The following is a 21373-nucleotide window of genomic DNA, read 5'->3' as shown; positions in this document are numbered from 1 at the left end:
AGCACGCCAGACAAAGAAGTGCTATATTAAAGTCATTTGAATATTTCTTGGTTTTAAATGGCCGGCCGTGATTAAAAATATAAGAAACAAAATGTTTTTTTTTTTTTTTTTTGAAAGAAATGCTCCATTCTCTCTATGACTTATGATGCTCCTAGTTTCATTAGTTCACTTTGGACACTGTGATCAACTGATCTAAACTGTACATTAAGTTCAGAACACACGACATGTACCAACATGCACCTGTGAAATGAGCATGCCTGTGAAAACCTTCACACAGGTTGATGGGCTTCTAGAAAAGCTCAAGCACAACCTGAATATAAATGGGCATGGATATTAGGCCTGATCCCTGCCCTCGGATCTTATATGCCAGCCCAAGCCCGGCTCAATGCTGAATTAGTCTGATCACCCGATGGGCCATCTAAGTCATTGACAGCTTTGATTGTTAGGGAACACAAATTCAAAAAGATAAATGATCACCATTGCCGCATGTATTTCGCATCTGAGCCGTGCAGGTGGTGGGCAGCATGATGGAAAAAAAAAAAAAAAAAAAAACCCAGGATGGGCCATTCATAAGAGGCTACAGCATTGAAATCAATGTAAAGCCAATGGTCTGACTCAAATGTGTTTGTGTGGTCCACTTGATTAGTGAATTTCTCCAATCATCTTCATGGCTTGGACCACCCAATTCATGGGTTGAATGTCCCATTGAAGTGGAATAAGTGAGCGGAAACTAAAAGCATTGTATGTTAACAGGCTGATGGGATCCTTTTCATGCAAAATTCTTAAAATGAGCTGAGAACGTGAGTTCCAGCCCCCATAACTAAATAACATGTCTTTATCATACAATATGGGTATTTAGGACCATTTAAACTGTTGGGCACATCATGGATAGAACACATCTTACAAATCACACAGATGAAGCAATCCTTTTCATCCAAATGATGATCGCCAAATGAATGGTTAAAAGTAAAATAGTGAGTGGTTCAAATTGCAAGGGCAGAATCAGGAGGATATTAGGGTTTATTGCAAGATGGTTCCAAGCCCGGCCCCATCAAGTAAATCGTGGACCCGAGCCCAGCCTGGGTATACATTTTATAAAAGTGGGGCCTATGATTCAGCTAACTTTGATATTCTAAGGAAGCGGAATGGGTGGTGATCTCAAAACTGCTGAGTCTGTGGGTCCATCATGATGCATATGTTTTATATCTTATACTATCCAACTGTTTTTTCAGCTCATTTTGAGTCATCAATCCAAAAAATGAAATAGATCCGAAGATCAAGTGGAACACACCATAGGAAACAGTGGGGACATCCACCGTTGAAACCTGTTTGTTTGTTTGTTTTCTTTTCTTTTCCTTCATCTAGGTTTACGTTACCTTATCCACAGGTTGGATGAAAAAAAAAAAACTGTGGTCCTCAGGACGTTTTTAATGTTAGGGCATTCAATCACCACATTTTCTTAAATGCATGATCCTCCTGAGATTTTGGGTCTTTTTTATTTTTGGGCTCATAGCATAAAATGATCTTGAAAATCAGATGGACGGTGTGGATATAGAATACATACATCAGAGTGGGCCCCACGGATCCGCTCCCTTGAGTGCCCCACTCAACGCCAAGAAATTCGTGATCTCGAATCTCCAGCCATTAAAGGTATTGGCAGGAATCAAGCAGTCATTTTATATTCCAAAATTTCATACGTGCCATGCATATCGCACGAATCCTTTCCATAGAATATGGACGGTTGATATTTCATTTGTTAATTTTACCGTCCGTTTGGAGACGATAAGTAGATGGAGGCTCCAGATTCAACATAGAACCGTGACTGTTTTGTTGTCTGGCCAGTCCAGTTGGCCTCTATAAATAGAGAGCTATTCAACATAGAAGTAAAGAGAAAGAAAGCTTTCACCTGAATTTCTTTCTTGCAAGAGAAAAAAACAAAAAGTGAGGATAGATGGTCGCTGTTGAGGCTGTTGTTTTGCAACTTCTCCTAAAAGTCGCTGATCCTCTCATTAGGGAAGTCATTTCCTTATATGAGGTTGACGACAAAGTCGAATTGATCGTCACACAATTTACGCAGATGCAATGCTTCTTGAAAGAGGCAGACGCCAAACAAGAAGGAGATGAAAGAGTGAAGAACTGGGTGCTGGACGTGACAGATGCTGCATACGTTGCTGAGGACCTCATCGACACCTTTATCTTCAAGGTAGCACCCTTGAAGCGAACAGGATTCGTGGGCCGCATTACAAGGTACGCTTTCATCTTCAGCGAGTTGAAAGCTCGCTATAAATTGGGCTCGGAGATCGAACGGATGAACAATAAGATCCGTGTTATCTCCGAAAGTAGGTCGACTTTTGGAATTCAAAATATAGGCCAGGAAGCAGGGACAAGCTCCGCTGGTCCAAGCCTCCAAGAATGGAGGCTCACTTCTCCTCTTGATCAAGAACCAGATTTTGTTGGTTTTGAGAAAGAATTGGAGTTCTTGGTGGAGCGACTGACTAAGGGGGAGTCACGCCGTTGTGTTGTTTCTGTAGTTGGAATGGGTGGTCTCGGTAAGACCACTCTTACCAAGAAAGTTTATAACGACACTCGTGTTAAAGCACGTTTTAACTTTTGCTCATGGATTTGTCTATCGCAAGAGTAAGATGTGAAAGATATTCTTAAGAAGATCATAGATTGCTGCATGATGCTCTCAGAAGAGGAGTCCAAGAAAGTGGAGAAAATGAACGTCTTTGAGCTGAGGCATAAAATTTCAGAATATTTGAAAGAGAAGAGATACCTGATGGTAGTAGATGATATATGGAAGATGGAAGCATGGGATGATATCAAGGATGCTTTCCCTGATGAGGAAAATGGAAGTAGGGTCATGATCACCACACGCAACAAAGATGTAGCTTTACATGCAGATAAGCAAAGTCCGCCCTATGAATTGCTAACTTTAGAGCCAGATGAGAGCTGGAAATTGTTTTGCAGGAAAGCATTCCCAGGACAAGGTAATGTTTGCCCTGACAATTTGGAGCAGTTTGGAAGAAAGATTGTGGAAGAGTGCTGTGGTCTACCTCTTGCGATCGTAGTCATCGGAGGGCTCTTGTCAACAAAAGAAGAATGGCAGTGGGAGAATGTAAGGGAGAGTATTACCTGGCAAATTAACGAGGGACAAGACAAAATCTATAAAATATTATCTTTGAGTTTTAGAGATCTGCCCTATCAGTTGAAACCATGTTTTCTCTACTTGGGAAAATTTCCGGAAGACCATGAATTCCGTGCTAAGAAACTGATTCAATTGTGGGCCGCAGAAGGGTTTCTGCAACAGAGAGGGAATGAAACAGCAGAGAAGGTAGGACAAGATTTTCTAAATGAGTTGATTCAACGAAGTATAATTCAACTTGCTAAAAGAAGTTCAAACGGGGGTATTAAAAGTTGCCGTATTCACGATCTTATGCGAGATCTCTCCATTTCAAAAGCCAAGGAAGGTATGTTTATCCAAGTTCACCATGGGAATTCAAACGATCCAGCATCTAGAGCCCGCCGACTTGTAATTCACCATAATGCCTTAAGTGAGTGCACTTCCCTAAATTCTTCCACTTCACACTGTCGATCTGTGTTGATCCATAATCAAGGTTATGATATGCTCGAAAGTAAACAAGACAAGCTTCTTTACAAAGGCTTTAAATTGCTCAGGGTATTAGATCTTGATGTAGAACCTGTTACAGACACGTTCCTAGCATGGTTGAGCCAAAAGAAGATGGACCGTGAATTGACTATAACTTTTGATCCGGGTATCGTTACGGGGCGCACAACCTATCAATCTTTACTGAAATGGGCCATCCGAGGTGAACCGACCCACAAAGTGAGTCGCATCTGTCCGTTTCGTCAAAAAAAGCGCGCTTTCAGCTCAAAAACGAATTTTTAGGAAAATTTTACTATTTTTAGTAATTCCGATTTTTTAAATATTTTTAGAGCTTTAGATTTTCTTTCCTTTTAGACATAACTTTTAGTTATACTAGGACTCTTCTAGAGAAAGTTTATTTGCAATTTTTATTTTTAGAAATTAGGCCTTAGAAGAGTTTTATTAGAATTAGGATTTTTATTAGAGTTAGAATTTTGCTATTTTTGGTAATTACGAATTTTAGTTTATTTTTTTTCCTATATTAATGGTGTAAGGAGACACATTAGGAATTATCAATTATTCATCAATCAATTTCGATTTTATTAGAATTTATTTCTATTTTCTGCTCTCTTTCCTCGTGGATTCGAGAAGTCTCTGTGAGGAGTCCAGAGAAGTTCCGTGGATTCGGAATAGTTATCCTCTTGAGGAAGACGGTGCTCGACCTCACGTCCTCCCCTGCGTCAGTTTGGTATCAAAGCGAGGTTTCTCCTCGGATTGATGGCTTCTAACGACGGGTCGGGCAATAATCCCATGGGCGGTGCTCCAGGGAATTTACCTTTAACGGCGGCAGCTTTCGAAGCAGCACGGCGAGAGAATCGGCAAGCTATGCAAGGGCTGCAGGCTTCCATCGATCGCATGGCGGATCGTTTGGCGGAGGCCCTAGGGCAACTCCGTGTTCATGGTGGTGATCCACCATCAACAATTGCTAGAATTCGTAATCATATTGATCGTAGGGCGACGCTATCAGTGAACCCCAGGATCACTCCTAATAAAGTAGGATCTAGCGACATGATTTTACAGCATCCTAGACGAGCCATTGATCAGATGGATCAGATGGATCAAGGATTCAAGATGAAAGTCGATCTTCCTAGTTTTAATGGTCAACTCTACTTCAAGGACTTCCTCGATTGGTTGCTTAAAGTCGAACGTTTCTTCGACTACATGAACATAATGGAAGAAAAGAAAGTTAAACTCGTGGCTTACAAGTTGACGGGCAGAGCTTCAGATTGGTGGGAGCAACTTCAACTCGAGCGAATGAGACGGATGAAGGCGCCAATCCGCATGTGGTCGCGGATGAAGAAATTATTGTGCATGCGATTCTTCCCTACCAATTACGATCAGGTATTATTCCAACAAAATCAAAATTATTGGCAAGATAACCAATCATTAAAGGGTTATGCAGAGAAATCCTATTATTTGTCGGCGAGAGGTGACCGAGTCAAAACGGAGTTGCAACAAACCACAGGATTCATCAGTGGAAAACATGTGACCCCTATGGGAACGGTGAGCCAACTCAAAACTTCTAAAGTGGAAGGACAATCTCTCATGACTGAACAGGCCTTTGTTAAACAATCTGAGGAAACGGGAGACGTATATACAGTAGTTGAAGAGAAAAAATATGTGGAGCCTGTGAATATCCTAAAGGATTTGGAACCAGTATCGCAGGAGTTCAAGGGGGTTGTGCTCGATGAACTCCCTAATAAATTACCTCCCATACGAGATATGCAAAATTACGTTAATCCCATCGCAGGGGCAAGTCCGCCTAATTGCCCACATTATCAAAAAAAAAAAAATGAAATCTTGAAGACAGATGTGAAGGAATTAATCGATATTAGTCAAGTCAAGGAAAGCATGGGTATATGTATTGTATCGGCTCAAAAGCTTAATGCCAAGTACAAAAAAAAGTCTAATGAACATCGGCGACAGAAGTTATCTCAGACTCATGTGCCAAGTCTCTTGCGTAACTCGAGGACGAGTTTCTTTCAAGTGGAGGGGTCTGATGTAGAACCTGTTACAGACACGTTCCTAGCATGGTTGAGCCAAAAGAAGATGGACCGTGAATTGACTATAACTTTTGATCCGAGGGTGAATCGTTACGCGGCAGCATCCAGACCTAGTCAATCTTTCCTGAAATGGGCCATCCGAGGTGAACCGACCCACAAATTGGGTCGCATCTGTCCGTTTCATCAAAAAAGGCGCTTTCAGCTCAAAAACGAATTTTTGAGAAAAATTTACTATTTTTAGTAGAGTTTGATTTTTTAAATATTTTTAGAGCTTTAGATTTTCTTTCACCTTTTAGACATAACTTTTAGTTATACTAGGACTCTTCTAGAGAAAGTTTATTTGGAATGGTTTTTATTTTGTTTTTTAAACTAGCATTTAGAAGAGTTTTATTAGAATTAGGATTTTTATTAGAGTTAGAATTTTGCTATTTTTGGTAATTACGAATTTTAGTTTATTTTTTTTCCTATATTAATGGTGTAAGGAGACACATTAGGAATTATCAATTATTCATCAATCAATTTCGATTTTATTAGAATTTATTTCTATTTTCTGCTCTCTTTCCTCGTGGATTCGAGAAGTCTCTGTGAGGAGTCCAGAGAAGTTCCGTGGATTCGGAATAGTTATCCTCTTGAGGAAGACGGTGCTCGACCTCACGTCCTCCCCTGCGTCAGATCTCCACGATGTAAAAATAAAAAAGCTACCGAGTGAGTTAGGTGCACTGATTCACTTGAAATACCTCGGCTGTACCAATACTAGTTTAGAAAGTCTCCCATCATCGATAGGCAAACTTCTCAATTTACAAACACTAGTTGTAACATCTTATAATTTGGAAGTCAACATAACCCGCGAAATAGAGAAGATAGAACAGTTAAGACATTTCCAAGTTATGAGCCCAATTCAAGGGCGTTATTACGGTAGTTGGGGTGTGATACAAGGCCGTCCACGGCTCAACCAGATGAGTAACCTCCATACTCTAACATGGGTAAAGGTTGGCGAATGGATGCACGGTTGCCTGGAAAGTCTTACGCATCTTAGAAAATTAGGAATATGTTTAGATTATAGAATGTCTGACATGTATGGTGCGGTATTGTTCGAATCCATTCGCAAATTGAAATGCCTCCAGTCTCTTTTTGTAACGACAGATGTAGGTTACATAGAGTTTCCAAAGTCGTCGGTGCGCCTTCTTTCATCTCTTCCCACGTTACGTAAGTTGGTTTTGGGTGCAAAGTTAGCTAACTTGACCGAGCGTAGTGAACTTCTAACAAACCTCACCAAGCTTACCTTGAAACTGTCCCATTTAAGGCAAGATCCACTAGCGACGTTGGAGAAGCTGGAAAACCTTTGCGTTCTCAGATTGCTGAAAGATTCGTACGTGGGAGTAAAGATGGCTTGTGCTTCAAAAGGGTTTCCTCGACTCGAATCCTTACATCTTGAAAAGTTGGGCAACTTAACTTGGTGGACAGTGGAGAAAGGAGCTCTGCCTAGTCTTTTGCATCTACAGATCAATTCCTACCATCAGTTGAGGATGCTTCCGGAAGGACTGCAACACGTGACTACCCTCAAGAAATTGGAGTTGCTGAACATGTCCCGTGAATTCAATGGAAGGCTTCGAGAAGACAAGGGAAAGGATTGGAATATAATTTGTCACATACCCTCCATTGACATAAGAAAATGAAATAGTGTGACAGTGGATTTGGTCCTCTGATCTCGAACTCGTTGGCGATCTAAATTGGTGAGATTTCTTTCCCATCATCATTTACATTTTTCTTCTTAATGACACTTGGGATTTACATTTACTCTGTTTTATAATCTTTAAAATCTTTATATGGAAATCTGTACCCATATGCTAAAAAACCTCCTCATTCTCAGATTGCATTGTGGAATATGCATACATTATTCAAAGAAAGGTATGAGAAGACGAGGGAGAGGTTTGACGTGCGATTCATCACCTACTCTCCATCAACATATGCTATAGGGTGACATTCAAAGCAATCTCACTTTTTCTCCTTGCAAGCTAAATTGGTGAGTCTTCTTTCCTCTCTTCACATTTATTTACTTGTTAATTAATTCTTGAAGTTTGGATAATCATAGGATTCATTGTTTATTTTTTAACTTACAAAAAAAATATGGTCTCATGGATCTAGAATTCCACTTATATTCTTTTAGTAATTTATTCATTTATAGACTTTAAAATTCTTGCCACGAAAATCTCCTGCCAGCTTCTCCCTTCGTAATTTTTATCCATAAATCATATGGAAGACAGTATATTATAGTTTAGTTAGGTGTTTAATTTTTTGTATATAGATCGTTTGAAGAAATGCTTCAACCAAGACCTTTTCGTATGACACCATGTGAACGAGCGGTCCTCCAGTTTGACACACGCAGGTCATCGTATGGTTTGGAAGAAATCCCTGTATAATCCATCTAGTTGACCTGACACTTCTTTGCAGACCATTGTATAAATTCACATTGGTTTGACAACTTTTAAGTGTTTGATCAGTGACTTTTCCTTGTAAGTTTTATTTCCAAGGCCATTGATCATAAGGTCCGCATCATCTTGTCAGTTTGATTTTAGAAGCAGTGGTCATTTATGGTAGGGCTGGTGCAAGGATTGTTTGGATGATCCGGGATCATCCATGTATAGGCAAATCAAAGGCCTTCGAGTACTTTACATGCACAAAACGTTCTTATTTGGAATGGAGTAAGGATGCAGAAGCAACTGAATTTCTTTCACTATCACAACTTAGCTTTGTTTTCCATTGACCTTTTTTCCTTGATAAAAGAAAGAGAACAATATTGTTATCGTGCCAGTTCAAATGTGATTCTAAATCCATATGCGACTCGAATCCTTATGTGTTGAACAGTTAAGGGAATTAAAGGAGTGGAGAGTGGAGGAAGGGGCTATGCCGATTCTTTTACATTTACGGATCTCTTACTGCTGTCTATTGAACATGCTTCCAGAAGGACTGCAGTACGTGACTACCCTAAAAAAACTGGAGCTATGGGGCATGGTTTCAGACTTCAAGGAAAGGCTCCAAGAAAACAAGGGAGAGGACTGGCATAAGATTCGAAACATACCCTCCATCGACATAACCTATCAAAGCATTTGCACTTCCTCTCCTTGCTAGAGCTACATTGGTGAGAATTATTTCGTCTCTTCATTTTTATTTACCTGTTAATCGATACTTCAAGAAAGTATAAACATATCATTTTTTTTATTTATTAACTTGTAAAAACTATAGTCTCATGAAATTTTAAATTCTAGTTTTATTCTTTGAGTAATTTATTCCTTTAAACAATTTAAATTCTTGCTATGAAAAATCTACTGCTAGCTTCTCCATTCATTTTATAGTTTGTATCCATACATTGCTAAGAATACAAAGTATTTTATAGTTCTGTAAAGTGTTCAATTAATTTCTTATATAGAAATCTGCACGCCAATTGTTTGAAGAAATGCTTCAGCCAGGTCTTTTTTTGGATGAAACCATGCTATCAGTGCTCAGCTTGGACGCACACAGGTCATGTATGGTTGTGAGAGAAACCATTGCATTATCCATCTAGTTGACCTTTCTTTGGTGGACCATTTTGTAAATTAACATTGAATTGATAATTTTAATTGTTTGAACAATGATTTTTTTCTTGTTAAATGTAGACTGTAGAATTTTTATTTTTATTTTTTGTTTGAAGGCCATTGATGAGATGGTCAGCATTATCTTACCAGTTTAATTTTTGAACAATGGTCATTCATAAGGGCCTGCCAAAGGATTGTTTGGATCATCCAAAGATGCAAGCTTGTGGGGCTTATCCATCAAATCCATAGTCTGGATTACCACATGCACTGCTTATGCGACTGACCTAAGACAATTTTCATGTTCCAATGCATTATGGCCCATTACTTTGTTCTGCACAATATGAGTTGTTTTAGCATAAATAATAACACATCATTTTTAAGTTTTAATCAAAGATTTTTGATATATAAGCTTTTTCTTTTATAGGAGAAGCTACTTGGCACGCGGGAGGCGATTGGACGTGACATAGAGAATGGTTGTGAAGGAAAATTTATTTCCATTTTATGGTTTCTCTGTTGGCTTCCTTTTTTCTTTTTTCTTTTTTCTATTGCTTCCTCATGTATGAATGGTGTGAGATATTTGGATGATGTTTTCAAACTGTATCAAGACAGGGTGTGTGTGTGTGTGTGTGCGCGCGCCCGTGTGTGTGTTTTATTTTTATTTGTTTGGTTTGGCAACTAATCTTGAATACTTCAATATAATAAGTTATTTCTCTAATGCTTGAGATGTAATTTTGTCAATATTTGGATGTAATATGCTTGTTCAAAGTAGTACTAGTTATTCAGAGTGTAGGCTCAGGAGGAGGTCCACAATGCTTCACCGAGGAGTTTACATGGGTGCATGATAAAGCTGCTATACTAATCTTCAATACTTCAATGTAAATAGATATTTCTGTAATGCTTGAGAACTATTACTTTATCTATATTTGGGTGTAATATGCTTATTCAAACTGAAAAATAGTTATTCAAAATGTAGGCTTGGGAGGAGGTCCACAATGCTTCATCGGGGAGTTTATATGGGTGCATGATCAAAGATGTTCATGGCCACAATCTAGCTTTCCCAATGCAAAACTCAGGTCAGTTTGACTCCAATTATCTGATAGGCCATACATATAGATTAAATGTTGACAGTCCATTTGTTTAGCATGCGTTTGGTGCACGTAGTTTACGACCAACCTGATTCTTGGCCCTAGGAATAAGTTTCGAGTTAGGTTTGCTAAGCCCATGTGGGTGGAGCCTTGCGCAACAACATGCAGCTGTACTTGCCAATATAGCATAACATGCAAGAATTGAGCTTTCCATTAAGGGGGCCATGTTGATTAAAACTTTTTGCCTGAAAGTGAAGTTGTTTCACACCTCAGGTGGACCTGTTTTCAAAACAAATGGATGTCTAAGAAAATCTGCATTATCCAATTGTGTTGCATCGAGGAGTAGAGCAACCTGTTTTTTGCACAATAAATCTAATCAGTGCTACCCTCCTAGTGAAGAGCTTGTCTAAAACAGTTTTTGCAGAAATCCATTTGTTTTGTAAACAGGTTCAACTAAGGTATGAAACAACTTGACTTTTAGGCTAGAAATTCTAAACAATGTTGTCCACTTGATAGAAAGCTCGTCTCTCACTCTTATGCTATATTGGCACATGTGGCCCAGCAGGCCTCCACATGTGAGTGGGAGTAGCAAACCTCTGTTTTAGGTCTACTTCATATGGCATTAGTTTGTTTTGGTCCCGCTATAGCTTGTTGTCTTTACAGTATAGAAAACTGACTAAGGAGCCAATGCATTTGAATTTGTTTGAAGTTGGCCCATCCTTTGAAACCAATATTGGATTCAAATATTAATTTCATATCCCAAGCTTCTTCTTCTTTTTTTTTTTTTCAAAAAATAGGGACCAGCCCCCTGTATCTTTGTTAATTTGAAACAAGCATGTACAGACTGGACTTTCGGGTGGGCTCCACAATAACATTGGGCCTCACCTATCATTTCGCCTAATTGGCAAATGGAAAATAGGAGAAAAAAGAATAGAAGAAACTGGAGGAGAGGGAACTGCTTCTGGCGTCAAGACGGAGGAACATCTGAATTTTGCTGAAGTCAGGGACCCACAACTGCCCCACATAAGCATCAATTGGAGAAATTCAGACAACTGGTTGGCCCTGCCGTATAGCTGACAGCCACATGCCTACATGCCGCTGGCTGCAAAGCATTATCCCACCTCAATCTTCAGCCTGAACCAAACTGCCATCAACCATCAGCCTTGCAGCACACACCCAGTCAAGCATCAGTCCTGCTAGAATACTGTTGTAGCCAGTCATCCACAGCAATGGCGTCTCAGACCGACAGTCCTGCAGTCCCACTGGGATAGGCCTGAAAACAGGGTCATTATAATAGTAGCCGGTTTGTATCCGGCCATATCCCAAGCTTTAAATTTGGTTCATATTAGTAACAGTGTTTTAAATAGCGGTAGCGTGTTGCGTAGCGTTCAACCCTCCGTAGCGTGTAGCGTAAGCTACACAATACTTCTATTTTTTAATTATATATATATATGATAAATATTAAATAGTAAGAAAAAAGCAAAATATATAAATGTTACATTCTTCAAACATTCTTCTTTCTTTAGCTTACTACTTGACCCAAAAAAAAAAAACATGTTACAAACAAATCAGTGAATCACAAAAATCAAAATACGCACACCACTTACACTCATATGCACACCAGAGTGGGCCCACCATAGAAAACAATGCAAATCCACCCCTTCACGCACCTCAGCGGGCCCCACCATAGATAATAATGTGCATCCACCCCTTCACGCACCTCAGTTGGCCCCACGTGGGCCACACCATAGAAAATAATGCACATCCCACCCCTTCACGCACCTCAGTGGGGCCCACGTGGGCCACACCATAGAAAATAATGCACATCCCACCCCTTCACGCACCTCAGTGGGGCCCATGTGGGCCATACCACAGAAAAAAATAAAAAACCGACAGTAACTGGCATTTTAAAAGGGAAAAAATGAGGAAAAAACTGAAAATACCAAGTTATTTTCATTGTACATCGAAAAAATTCAAAAAAAAGGAACGAGTGTACCTATTTTTGTCTCAAGATGAGATTGAATCAGTGAAAACTGCAAATGTTGAAGCTCCACAGCGATCGGTTTGCGTCTGGAAGCAGTTTTTGTAACTCAAGATTGAAGAGTGGGGAGAGGAGCAACGTCAGCAGCGTCAGTTTGCGCCTGGCAATAGATTTTCGACCTCAACAATGAAGGGTGGGGAGAGGAGCTGCGTTGGCTGCGTTGTTTTGGGTGTGGAAGCCCTTTCGAATAGGGTTTTTTTTTTTTTTTTTTTAAAAACAAAACTTTAGTTGTGGCTTGTGGTGTGAGTTCACCATTGTTTCATACCGTAAAATTTAAAAAAAAAAAAAAAAAAAACAGACAGGTATTCCACGCTACGTATCCGTAGCGTACGCTACGACTCCTGTAGTGCACGCTACAGGGGATAAACGCTATTTGCTATGATACGTACCGATTTTGCTACACTACGCTACGTACCGTACGCTACGGGCGCTACTGAAAACACTGGTTAGTAATGCTTTAACCAAATCTAAATAGGAGTTCCTTGCCATTCAGTATATATGACATTATTTTCATAAATAATTTATGTATTTTTTTCCTATTCATCTTTTGTAGGACATTGATCGACAAATTAGGAGCTTTACTGAATGCTTGCAGAAGGATACTTCAACCAAACAGATAAGAACTTATACTTCCTCCTATTTTATCGTTGACTAGTTTCTATATATGTCAACAATCAAGGCTTCTCATCAGGTACAGCCAGGTGTATAACCACCCAGGCACAAAGAACAGGCTACTCTGATAATGTGATGGACCATCCATGCACATGCATGTAATGTGGGCCGTCAATTTCTTCTGTCTACCTCTAGGCCAACTGATTTGTTGTCGCGGCCCATTTTGTGGACCATCCATGCACATAATTGGTGAGCTTTACTAGTTTCCCTGGACATTTGATGTATATTTTTTAACCCTCTATTCGTAGGATATTGCTCGAGGAATTAGGAGCTTCAATCTGTAGGAATTTTGGAGCATCTTCCATCCAAGAGACCAATATTTTGTTTCTTCCAACCGCAGCCCCAGCTGTACAGACTGTGGCACCTGGACACTTGCACCCTCCTGTTTTATTCTTAATGTAAGTACATGCTTCAAAAGCTTTTAGAGATTTTACCTAGCAAATTCTAGCATAGAATTATCAAGTTTTTAATCGCGGATTGATTTCCAGGCTCTTTATTTCACATGATAGACTGTGACAACACCCCCATGTGAAGCATCTCAACAGATAAGGAAGATGGTGGCATGGGAATTGATTACCTTTTCGGTGGTTTCTTTCCTCACTTCCTCTTGTAATGAAGGGCGGCTCAAGAGAAATACAGTCTGGTCAGGTGATTGTAGGAAGAATTAAGGATAATCTTATCCTCTCAGTGATGAACTTACAAAGCTTTCAAAGGCCTTTAACTGGCATCTCCATGCAGCACATGGAGTGAGATTTTGTGGTCCAAGCCAATGTCTCTTGGAAATGTTCCTAGACGGTCTGATCAAGAGGCTGGCCACTGGCTCTTCAAATTCGACAGTGATTGGTGCATGAGGATTTGAATGACATTCGTAATTGTAGCATGAGGATGTATTTGTGTTTGCTTTCCAAACAATCCTTTGACATGTTACATTGTGCCATTGTAGGATATGATATATTCATTAGTTTTCACAAGTGTTTTGTGTAATGTTTGATTTCTAATAGTGAATGCATGTTTTCACACAAAATATTCTTACTGAGAATTGAAATAGAAGCAAATTTTATTTTTATTTTTACAGAACACTCTTTCATCTATGTATTATACAATGCGTGATAGAGAGTTTCCACCATTGATTTCAAATACTCCACTGCTCCATATAGAAATATCCTAGCCATTGTAACTCCGGCCATGGTTAAACATGGACTGCCACCGCAATTTCTTTCATTACTGCCTATTTGACTATCACTAATTGTACTAGGAAGTTCTTATCTGAAAGACTATTTGAATGGTTGGTGCATTGCATGGACCTATCCAACTATTGCTCATCAAATCAACAGTTCGGATTGCGGAACTAGAGGACCCACTTGCACAAGCTGAAAACTCCTTGTGTTTTGTTGAAACGCTTCTTTCTGGCCTCCCTCTTCGCACCCATGGGGAATCGGTTGTAGATAGGGCTGGCCTCGGCTCGGTGCGGATTTCATAGGTTGTCTGCGAGCGGATTTTTTTGAGTTTTTCCTTTTGCTTCTCCCGCCCATTCGTTTGGCGAGCCCCCAGGTTATTTTCTCCTTGGGGCGTGGCCGCTCTGCTTAGGTTGTTTCCTTTTGTGTAGCTTACGATAGGTGGTCCCAGTCCTTTTTGTAAGGGCCCACCCGAAAGGTTGTACATGTCTTGATGAATGAATTTCTGTGGCAAGAGCCCACCTTTTGAAAAAAAAAGAAGGTATCATGTATATAATGCTTGACTGGAAGAAATGGGAGCTTTGTTTTAAGGTAGTGCCCACCGGTCAGATAGTCAGGATCACCTGATCCCTGAATTTTAAGTTATGACCCCACAATTTAGACAGTATGGATTGATGCACATTTGTGTACATGGGTGTGTGGAAATAATTACATGATTCATTTCAGAAAGCGGCTCTGCGTAGGAGAGATTGCCCCATGAAGAGATTTAGGAAAGGGTAAAATGTGGGAATCCCACACTTGGGAGTGTCCAGTCAGGATGGATTTAGGCCATCCACGAGTAGAACATATCACTTGAACAGTCCTGAATTTCCACATGTATAGATTGATTGAGTGAATGGTTGAAGTCTGATATTAAAGTGCCAAAAACATGGAATGGTCGGCTCAACAAAAAGATATTTCGAGTCCGTTCATCAGGCATATACATTCACATCAATCCACACTGACCAGTTTGTAGGACCCTTGTGGATGAAGAAGCACACCACAAAAATCATTAGTAAAAACTCAATGGTCAGATTATTTAGAATCATATCTAGATCGTCAGTCAGATCAGTACTGATTTTGGTATAAGTTGTTCCGACATGATCCATGATTCAAACAAATTGCCACGAATGAGATAAATGATTTCCCAAACTACCATTTAGTAGAGCATTAAGCCTTCAATATCTTGCAGCAAACATGTTTTGTGTACTTCTCTCTAAGGAAAAGATATCAATTTTCTCAAAAGAGATAGGTGCATGGCCTTTTGTAGAAGCATTGACAGCAAGACAAGTGAAAGCCCACCCATATGGGGTTGGGTAACATAGGCCCCGTCCAACAGATAGGTGGTAGCCAAAAACGAGACTTATTGAATGAAACTACAATTTGATTCTTAGAACTTATTTGTTAAATTACGACGATTGGCTATTTTTCATTTGGTAGTTTGCTAAAGGCCATTGATAAAGTAAATTATTACTATTATTTTATTTTTATAAATTTTAGATTTGGGGGCATAATTTAGACAGTTCAATCTAAATAACATGTTTGCCACGATGGCATTTTTAATACCTGTGCATTAGCTATCCCACTTGAGCAGAGTATTTTTTTAAAAAAAATTCCTCACTTTTCAGTTGGTGGCCGATTTCCTTCCAAGTTTTGTTGTTTCTTGGTGGATGCGGCCGGGTGTGCTTGGGCTCGGGATGTGCCCAATTTCCAACATCTTGGTGGATGTGGCCGAATGATTGTAAATCCCAATTTCCAATCTATAAAATTCTGGTGGTTTGTTTTTAAAAAATAAAATAAAAATAAAAAAATTCCTCGCTTTTCAGTTGGTGGCCGATTTCCTTCCAAGTTTTGTTGTTTCTTGGTGGATGCGGCCGGGTGTGCTTGGGCTCGGGATGTGCTTGGGCTTCTGATGTGCTGCCCTGCTCTGGGACTGGCAGCTTGCCTGAGTTCTCCTTTTCTGAAGGCCTTCATGTTTTTAGTTTCCCTTCCTTTTCTTTGTTTCCAGCTTAGCCTTGCATAGCCATATGATAGGCTGGGTCTAAATCCTTTTTCTTGGGACCCGCCCGAATGATTGTAAATCCCAATTTCCAATCTATAAAATTCTGGTGGTTTTTTTTTTTTAATCCTCAGAGACAAGTCAACTCAGTCGTACCGACGGTTAGACTAGCTTGGACCAGATAGATCACTGGAACGGATCAGCTTATAGTCCGAGTTTTAAATCAGTGGTCCATATATTGAGTAATGGGGTTCATTTGAACAACAAAAAAGCTATCAGCTCTATGGCTATATTCCTACTCTTGGTTTTAAAATAAATCATATTGATACTATTGTGTCCAAAAGCAGAAAGATGGGTACGTTTACTGGTAAAAGGGGTGAACGTGAAGAGTACAAGTGCCATTGAAAGAATGAAGAGTTGGTACACTGCAGAGACAGCCAATGTGGTGTACATGCATGGAAAGAAATCAAGATTGTTCATCAGGTGAAGGCCACTACTAACAAGGCATGGAAAGAAATCAAGATGGTTCACTTATCAGGTAGACCACGCTTGTAGACCAAAAATGGTAGTTAGAATAGAATGGCGAATGTTCTATATTCAACATACGTATTATGTAGTGGTACATGATGAAAGTGAGTCAAATATTCACCTTCACAAATATTCAAAGACAACTTTTACATCACTAAAACAAAGACTCTAGCCCACAAATAAACATTTATAAACCTAATAATAGAAAAATGAAACTTACTATGAAAGCTGAGAAGAAGAAAAGTAAAGAAATGAAGAAAATCAGAGAGTGCGAGAAGAGATGGTGGGCCAGTGACTCGTTGACTCGAGTAAATTCGGTTCGAGCAGCGGTGATTGCGGGCTACATTCGGACTCAACTGGGCATACAAAGAGTGAGAAAGAGAGAAAGAAAATGGAGAAAGAAGAAGATCAAAGAGAGGAAGATCAGAGAGAGAGAGAGAGAGAGAGAGAGAGAGAGAGAGAGAGAGAGGTAGCTGGTGAGTTGGCATCGAGTCGACTCAGTCCTCGCTCGGTGCAGATCTGAGTGGGAGAAGTTTCTGTGCATTCCACTCCTTCCAACCAGGTTCGAGTCTATTCTATTTTTGCTAGACGGTCACCATTGTAGTAAGCTTCAAATCGACGGGGTTATAACCGAGTTGAGTCAACTCGGTTTTCACCCAGTCCATTTTTAATCAGATCAGATCAGATCTGTTCAGACTCAACTGTTGTCTTGTAATTACTGGAATCGTGCGGATAGATCTTTACCGCATCAAACAGGGAAATCATCAAATTTAATTAAGTTCGGGATGATATCGGGTTAACGTCAAGTTGTGTCGGGCCAAGTTAACTCAGTTTGGGAAGGTGAATATTTGTGTTTTATAATTTAAATCTGGTGTTATAATGATCTAATTAATCTTTCACATTCAGATACGTTCCCTTGAAGTTAGCTTGGGTTAGAGTTGGGTTATTTCAAGTCGAGTCTTCTAGTCAAACACTACATTTTCATTTACTTTGTCGAGTTGGAGCAAGTTTGGGCTACAACCAAGTCACACGAAATCAGATTATAGCGATCGAGAGTGTGATCTCAAATGCGTGGGCACAATTCAAACCACATTGAGAGACAATCGGACCTTTAAAGGTGAGGATTCACCCTTCAAGCTTACTTTCATTATAATCGTTAATTTAGTTTTCTTTTGAATTAATTGCCTAATAATGTTTATGACTAGTTTACATGTATGATCGAATAATTAGTTGAGTTATGAATTGTTAATCTTCATTTTAAGATGATTCACATTTATATGTGCACATTCCCTTATATTTAAGAACCATATAAGTACATTTCTTGATTTGAAAAGATTAATGATCTAAATCCTATAGAGTTATGATTTATTGGAATGTGGAATTATTTTCTCTAGTTTAGTTTCGATGTGTACTAATTACATGTGTATTTGTCTGATAATGTATATTAAAATGATTGTGACTTAGTTTGACATTTGTTTGGTGTTGATGGATTGTATTGAAAATATAATACTATATGTTGATGGATATTATATTTAGGATTCCTCTAACTAGAGGCCGATTGTGAATAAAATAAATGTTACGTGGTCATAGACTTACTATCTCGTAGATTATTTGTGCCAATGTGGTTATGGATTATATTATTTTATGGTGTCCTTGAAGGACTTGGTACCAATGTGGCTTATTGAGAGGACTCTTGTTGTTGGAAGTATATCTGGACTTGTGATGGTAATATCTATATATTGAATCATGAGTGGCCACTAGTTGTAGAGATTATTGTAAATGGAATGTCTTGGATGCTTTATTTTACAAATATAATTTATAATCATTTGAATGTATTAAAATCTTACTTGCTTAAGTCTCATGAGTCGGGAATGGTGGAATGTGACACTATGCCGAGCTGTTGGCCTATGCTGGGTTGCACGCGCCCCTCATAGTGACCTTTGAGCTTCTTTGATATTTTGTTTGTAAATTGGATTAATAACGGTTAGGTTAATCATGCATACATGGCATGTGGGCATTATCGGGTGCCTGGTCAACTGTTTGAAAGACCAGTTTACTATTTGAACGACCCTTTTTGTATTTTGAATGGGTCGGCTATTTGAAAGACCCGATATCTTATATGAATGAGCTAACTGTTTAAAAAGTCCATTCATTTGTTCAGTTGTATGTGCATCCCCAGGCTGATTGCATTCATGAATTTATTCACCAATCAAGAATAAGTTGGCGATTGAATATTGTGTGAGAAGTGGATTGTTTCTTCTTATGTTATACATTAAATTGTAGTTTGGATATTATAACCACTTGTGTTATGTTTGTGGGAAATAGATTTTATCTTTTATGTTGTACTTAAATTTTATAGTTGTAGTACTTTTTTAAAAAAATTTTATTTTTATTATTATTATTTTTTATATAGTTGTAGTACTTGTGAATTATGAATTATAATTTAAATATTATGGTTCTTAAATTGTATTTGAAAATATGAGTTGTATTTTCTTCTGAAATTACATGTGGTATCATCTTATATATTACTTAGAAAACATAAATTGTATATCTTTTTTTATTCAACTTGTGAAGTTTACGTTGGATATTGTATTCTCCTGAGTTATTTGAATTCTACTCTTGACTATTGTGATGCTTGGTAATTTTGGAGGGTATACCTCACTGGGATAGCCACTAATGCTATCTTACTGTATTCAGTTGCTGCAGGTTATGTAGATGATGTGCATGTTAACATTAACATGGAGCATGAAGAGTTGGATGATCCTTGCTATTCTTTATTCTACAATTTCTACTTTTGTTAAGATATTTTATTTCAATTTTTTGAGTCATTAGTTTGTATAAGCCTTATTGGCAACCATTTGTATATGCCAAGATATATTTTAGACATTCCCTTTACGTGTGGTTTATTTGCTTCTGTTGCGATTGATCACTTATAAAATAAAGAAAAAAAAAATATTACTGTGAAATGTGGGCCATTCTTGTAGGTTAACTCTTGGGATTTCAGAAAATGAGAACAAAAATCAGGTTATGAAATCCAAGGCGTTACAATTTGCTCCTTTGTTTTTCCTGCTCTGTCTGACTTTGGGGTGGTGGTGCAGAGGCGGGGTTGCTTTCTGGAGCCGCTGATCTGTAGAGGCTGAGGTCTTTAGTTTGCAGTTGGTGTGTCATCTCCGCAGGTGCTCTTGCTACTGCTTTAGCAGCCTCTGCCAGTTTTGATTTTGGTTGAAGTGCCATCAGTTATCTGCATCTTTTCCTTCCTGCAGCGCTGAAGAATTTTCTGTACATCTTTCTTTGTTGGGTTCTATGATAGGTGGGGCATGATCCTTTTTGTGATATCTGCCCGAAGTATATGTAAATTCCTCTTTTGATTAAAAAAGAAGTATGAATTTTGCTTTTTAAAAAAAAAGGAAAAAAGACATCAACTACAACAGTTTCATGATCGACGATGTTCTTGACCGAAAAACTATCGCCTCCTTGTCTGTCACTCTCCTATAGATGGGAACGGGAAACATATTTCCTAGCTGATTCAATGTCCCTATGGCTAAGCATCTTTTGGCGGAGGAAAGGAGGCGACTAGTCACTTCTGGCAAAGAAGCAAGTTCATGAGCAAGTGAATGAACGAGCCAGCAAGCAGTGAGTGAAGTGCACAACGTAACAAGAGACGATCGAGCCATGTTCCTAAAATAAGTGACCATGTCTATAAGAGACAATCACCCATCCATTATATCGCGAGAATGTAATAGGTTGAGGGGAGACGATTTGAGCAATGATTGCTTGAAGATTTTCAAATGGGTTAAGATGGAATAGAAGTCATGTCTAGAACAACCTTTACTAGGTGGTCCATCCTCCCTCCTTCAGTTGATTCAGACACCAAATTGTATCTCTTAGAGAGAGGTGCAGAAGCTCCCCCTTTGACTAAGGGGGTGTTCCACCACTTCGACGGGACGCGGTTCCCTCTTCATGAAAGAAGTAATGAAAGGGAAGCCCCCGGTCAAACCACATTCATTGTTGCCTATATAGCTTTCTAGAGCAGAGATCTAGCAACGCATTCTAGGCATAGATCATTGGTATTGGATCCCTGAATGAATTCAAAGGCTTTTTACTGGGAGTTCTCATTGGGAGAAATTCCATGGTGGATAAGGAGGAGAATGAATCCGAAAATCCCTCCAGCATGTCCTCATATCGCATCCGCCATCACAGCTTTGCATCCCCTAAAAGAGACATTGTTGCCATTGTCACTTGGTCGTCCTCAAGTCACACACGCTTGTGCCCTGCCACATTTGATCAGGACTACATCCTTTCTTAAAGGCTTTTCTTTTCAAGGGGCCTCACCATTTTCACCAATTGATTGCCAAATCACGGGTTTTCATGGTCAAGCACAGTCTTACTGGGATAGTAAATAGCCTTCTTATAAGCGGAGTGAATGAGAAAAATGAAACTCTCGCCTACTTGGCTAACCGGCTATTGGTTGCTACTTCTTGAAGGGTTGGAACTTTTCCGTTTTGGAACATGTTTCATGCATGGACCACCTACGGTGGGGATATAACAGGATATAATATTTAGTGGTTTGGATCATTGAACTAATTTGAGAC

The 21373-nt window shown here is 39.2% G+C and overlaps 2 protein-coding genes across 22 annotated transcripts in view; both read left to right on the top strand.

Moving 5' to 3' along the window:
• LOC131257764 (probable disease resistance protein RF45) overlaps nucleotides 1-21373 on the top strand; it is an 87320-nt gene that overhangs the window by 36439 nt on the left and 29508 nt on the right. For 7 of the 21 annotated variants that reach the window (XM_058258628.1, XM_058258622.1, XM_058258629.1 and 4 more), the window contains one exon: nucleotides 13529-14106. The gene's annotated coding sequence lies outside the window, so the exon portion shown is untranslated. Of the gene's footprint in view, nucleotides 1-7540; nucleotides 7694-7975; nucleotides 8810-9666; nucleotides 10118-10200; nucleotides 10317-12921; nucleotides 12945-13528; nucleotides 14107-21373 lie in introns of those variants that run through there. The other 14 variants (XM_058258641.1, XM_058258639.1, XM_058258642.1 and 11 more) reach the window with 13 other exon arrangements.
• On the top strand, nucleotides 1693-7346 carry LOC131257613 (disease resistance protein RPP8-like). The gene is made up of 3 exons (XM_058258393.1): nucleotides 1693-2247; nucleotides 2971-3714; nucleotides 7025-7346. The coding sequence occupies exons 1-3, from the start codon at nucleotides 1952-1954 to the stop codon at nucleotides 7344-7346; spliced, it is 1362 nt and encodes a 453-aa protein (XP_058114376.1). The 5' UTR covers nucleotides 1693-1951.

This window comes from Magnolia sinica, chromosome 10 (genome assembly GCF_029962835.1).
Source record: "Magnolia sinica isolate HGM2019 chromosome 10, MsV1, whole genome shotgun sequence".
NCBI lineage: Eukaryota > Viridiplantae > Streptophyta > Magnoliopsida > Magnoliales > Magnoliaceae > Magnolia > Magnolia sinica.
This window is presented reverse-complemented; position numbering and strand designations above follow the sequence as displayed.

Bases quoted from the DNA above. Each gene is read 5' to 3' on its own strand.
- LOC131257613 (XM_058258393.1), top strand. From the start codon at position 1,952: ATGGTCGCTGTTGAGGCTGTTGTTTTGCAACTTCTCCTAAAAGTCGCT. The intron at 2,248-2,970 runs GTACGCTTTCAT...ATTGTTTTGCAG, and splicing joins TTCGTGGGCCGCATTACAAG to GAAAGCATTCCCAGGACAAG. The intron at 3,715-7,024 runs GTTCCTAGCATG...TTGCGTTCTCAG, and splicing joins GTAGAACCTGTTACAGACAC to ATTGCTGAAAGATTCGTACG.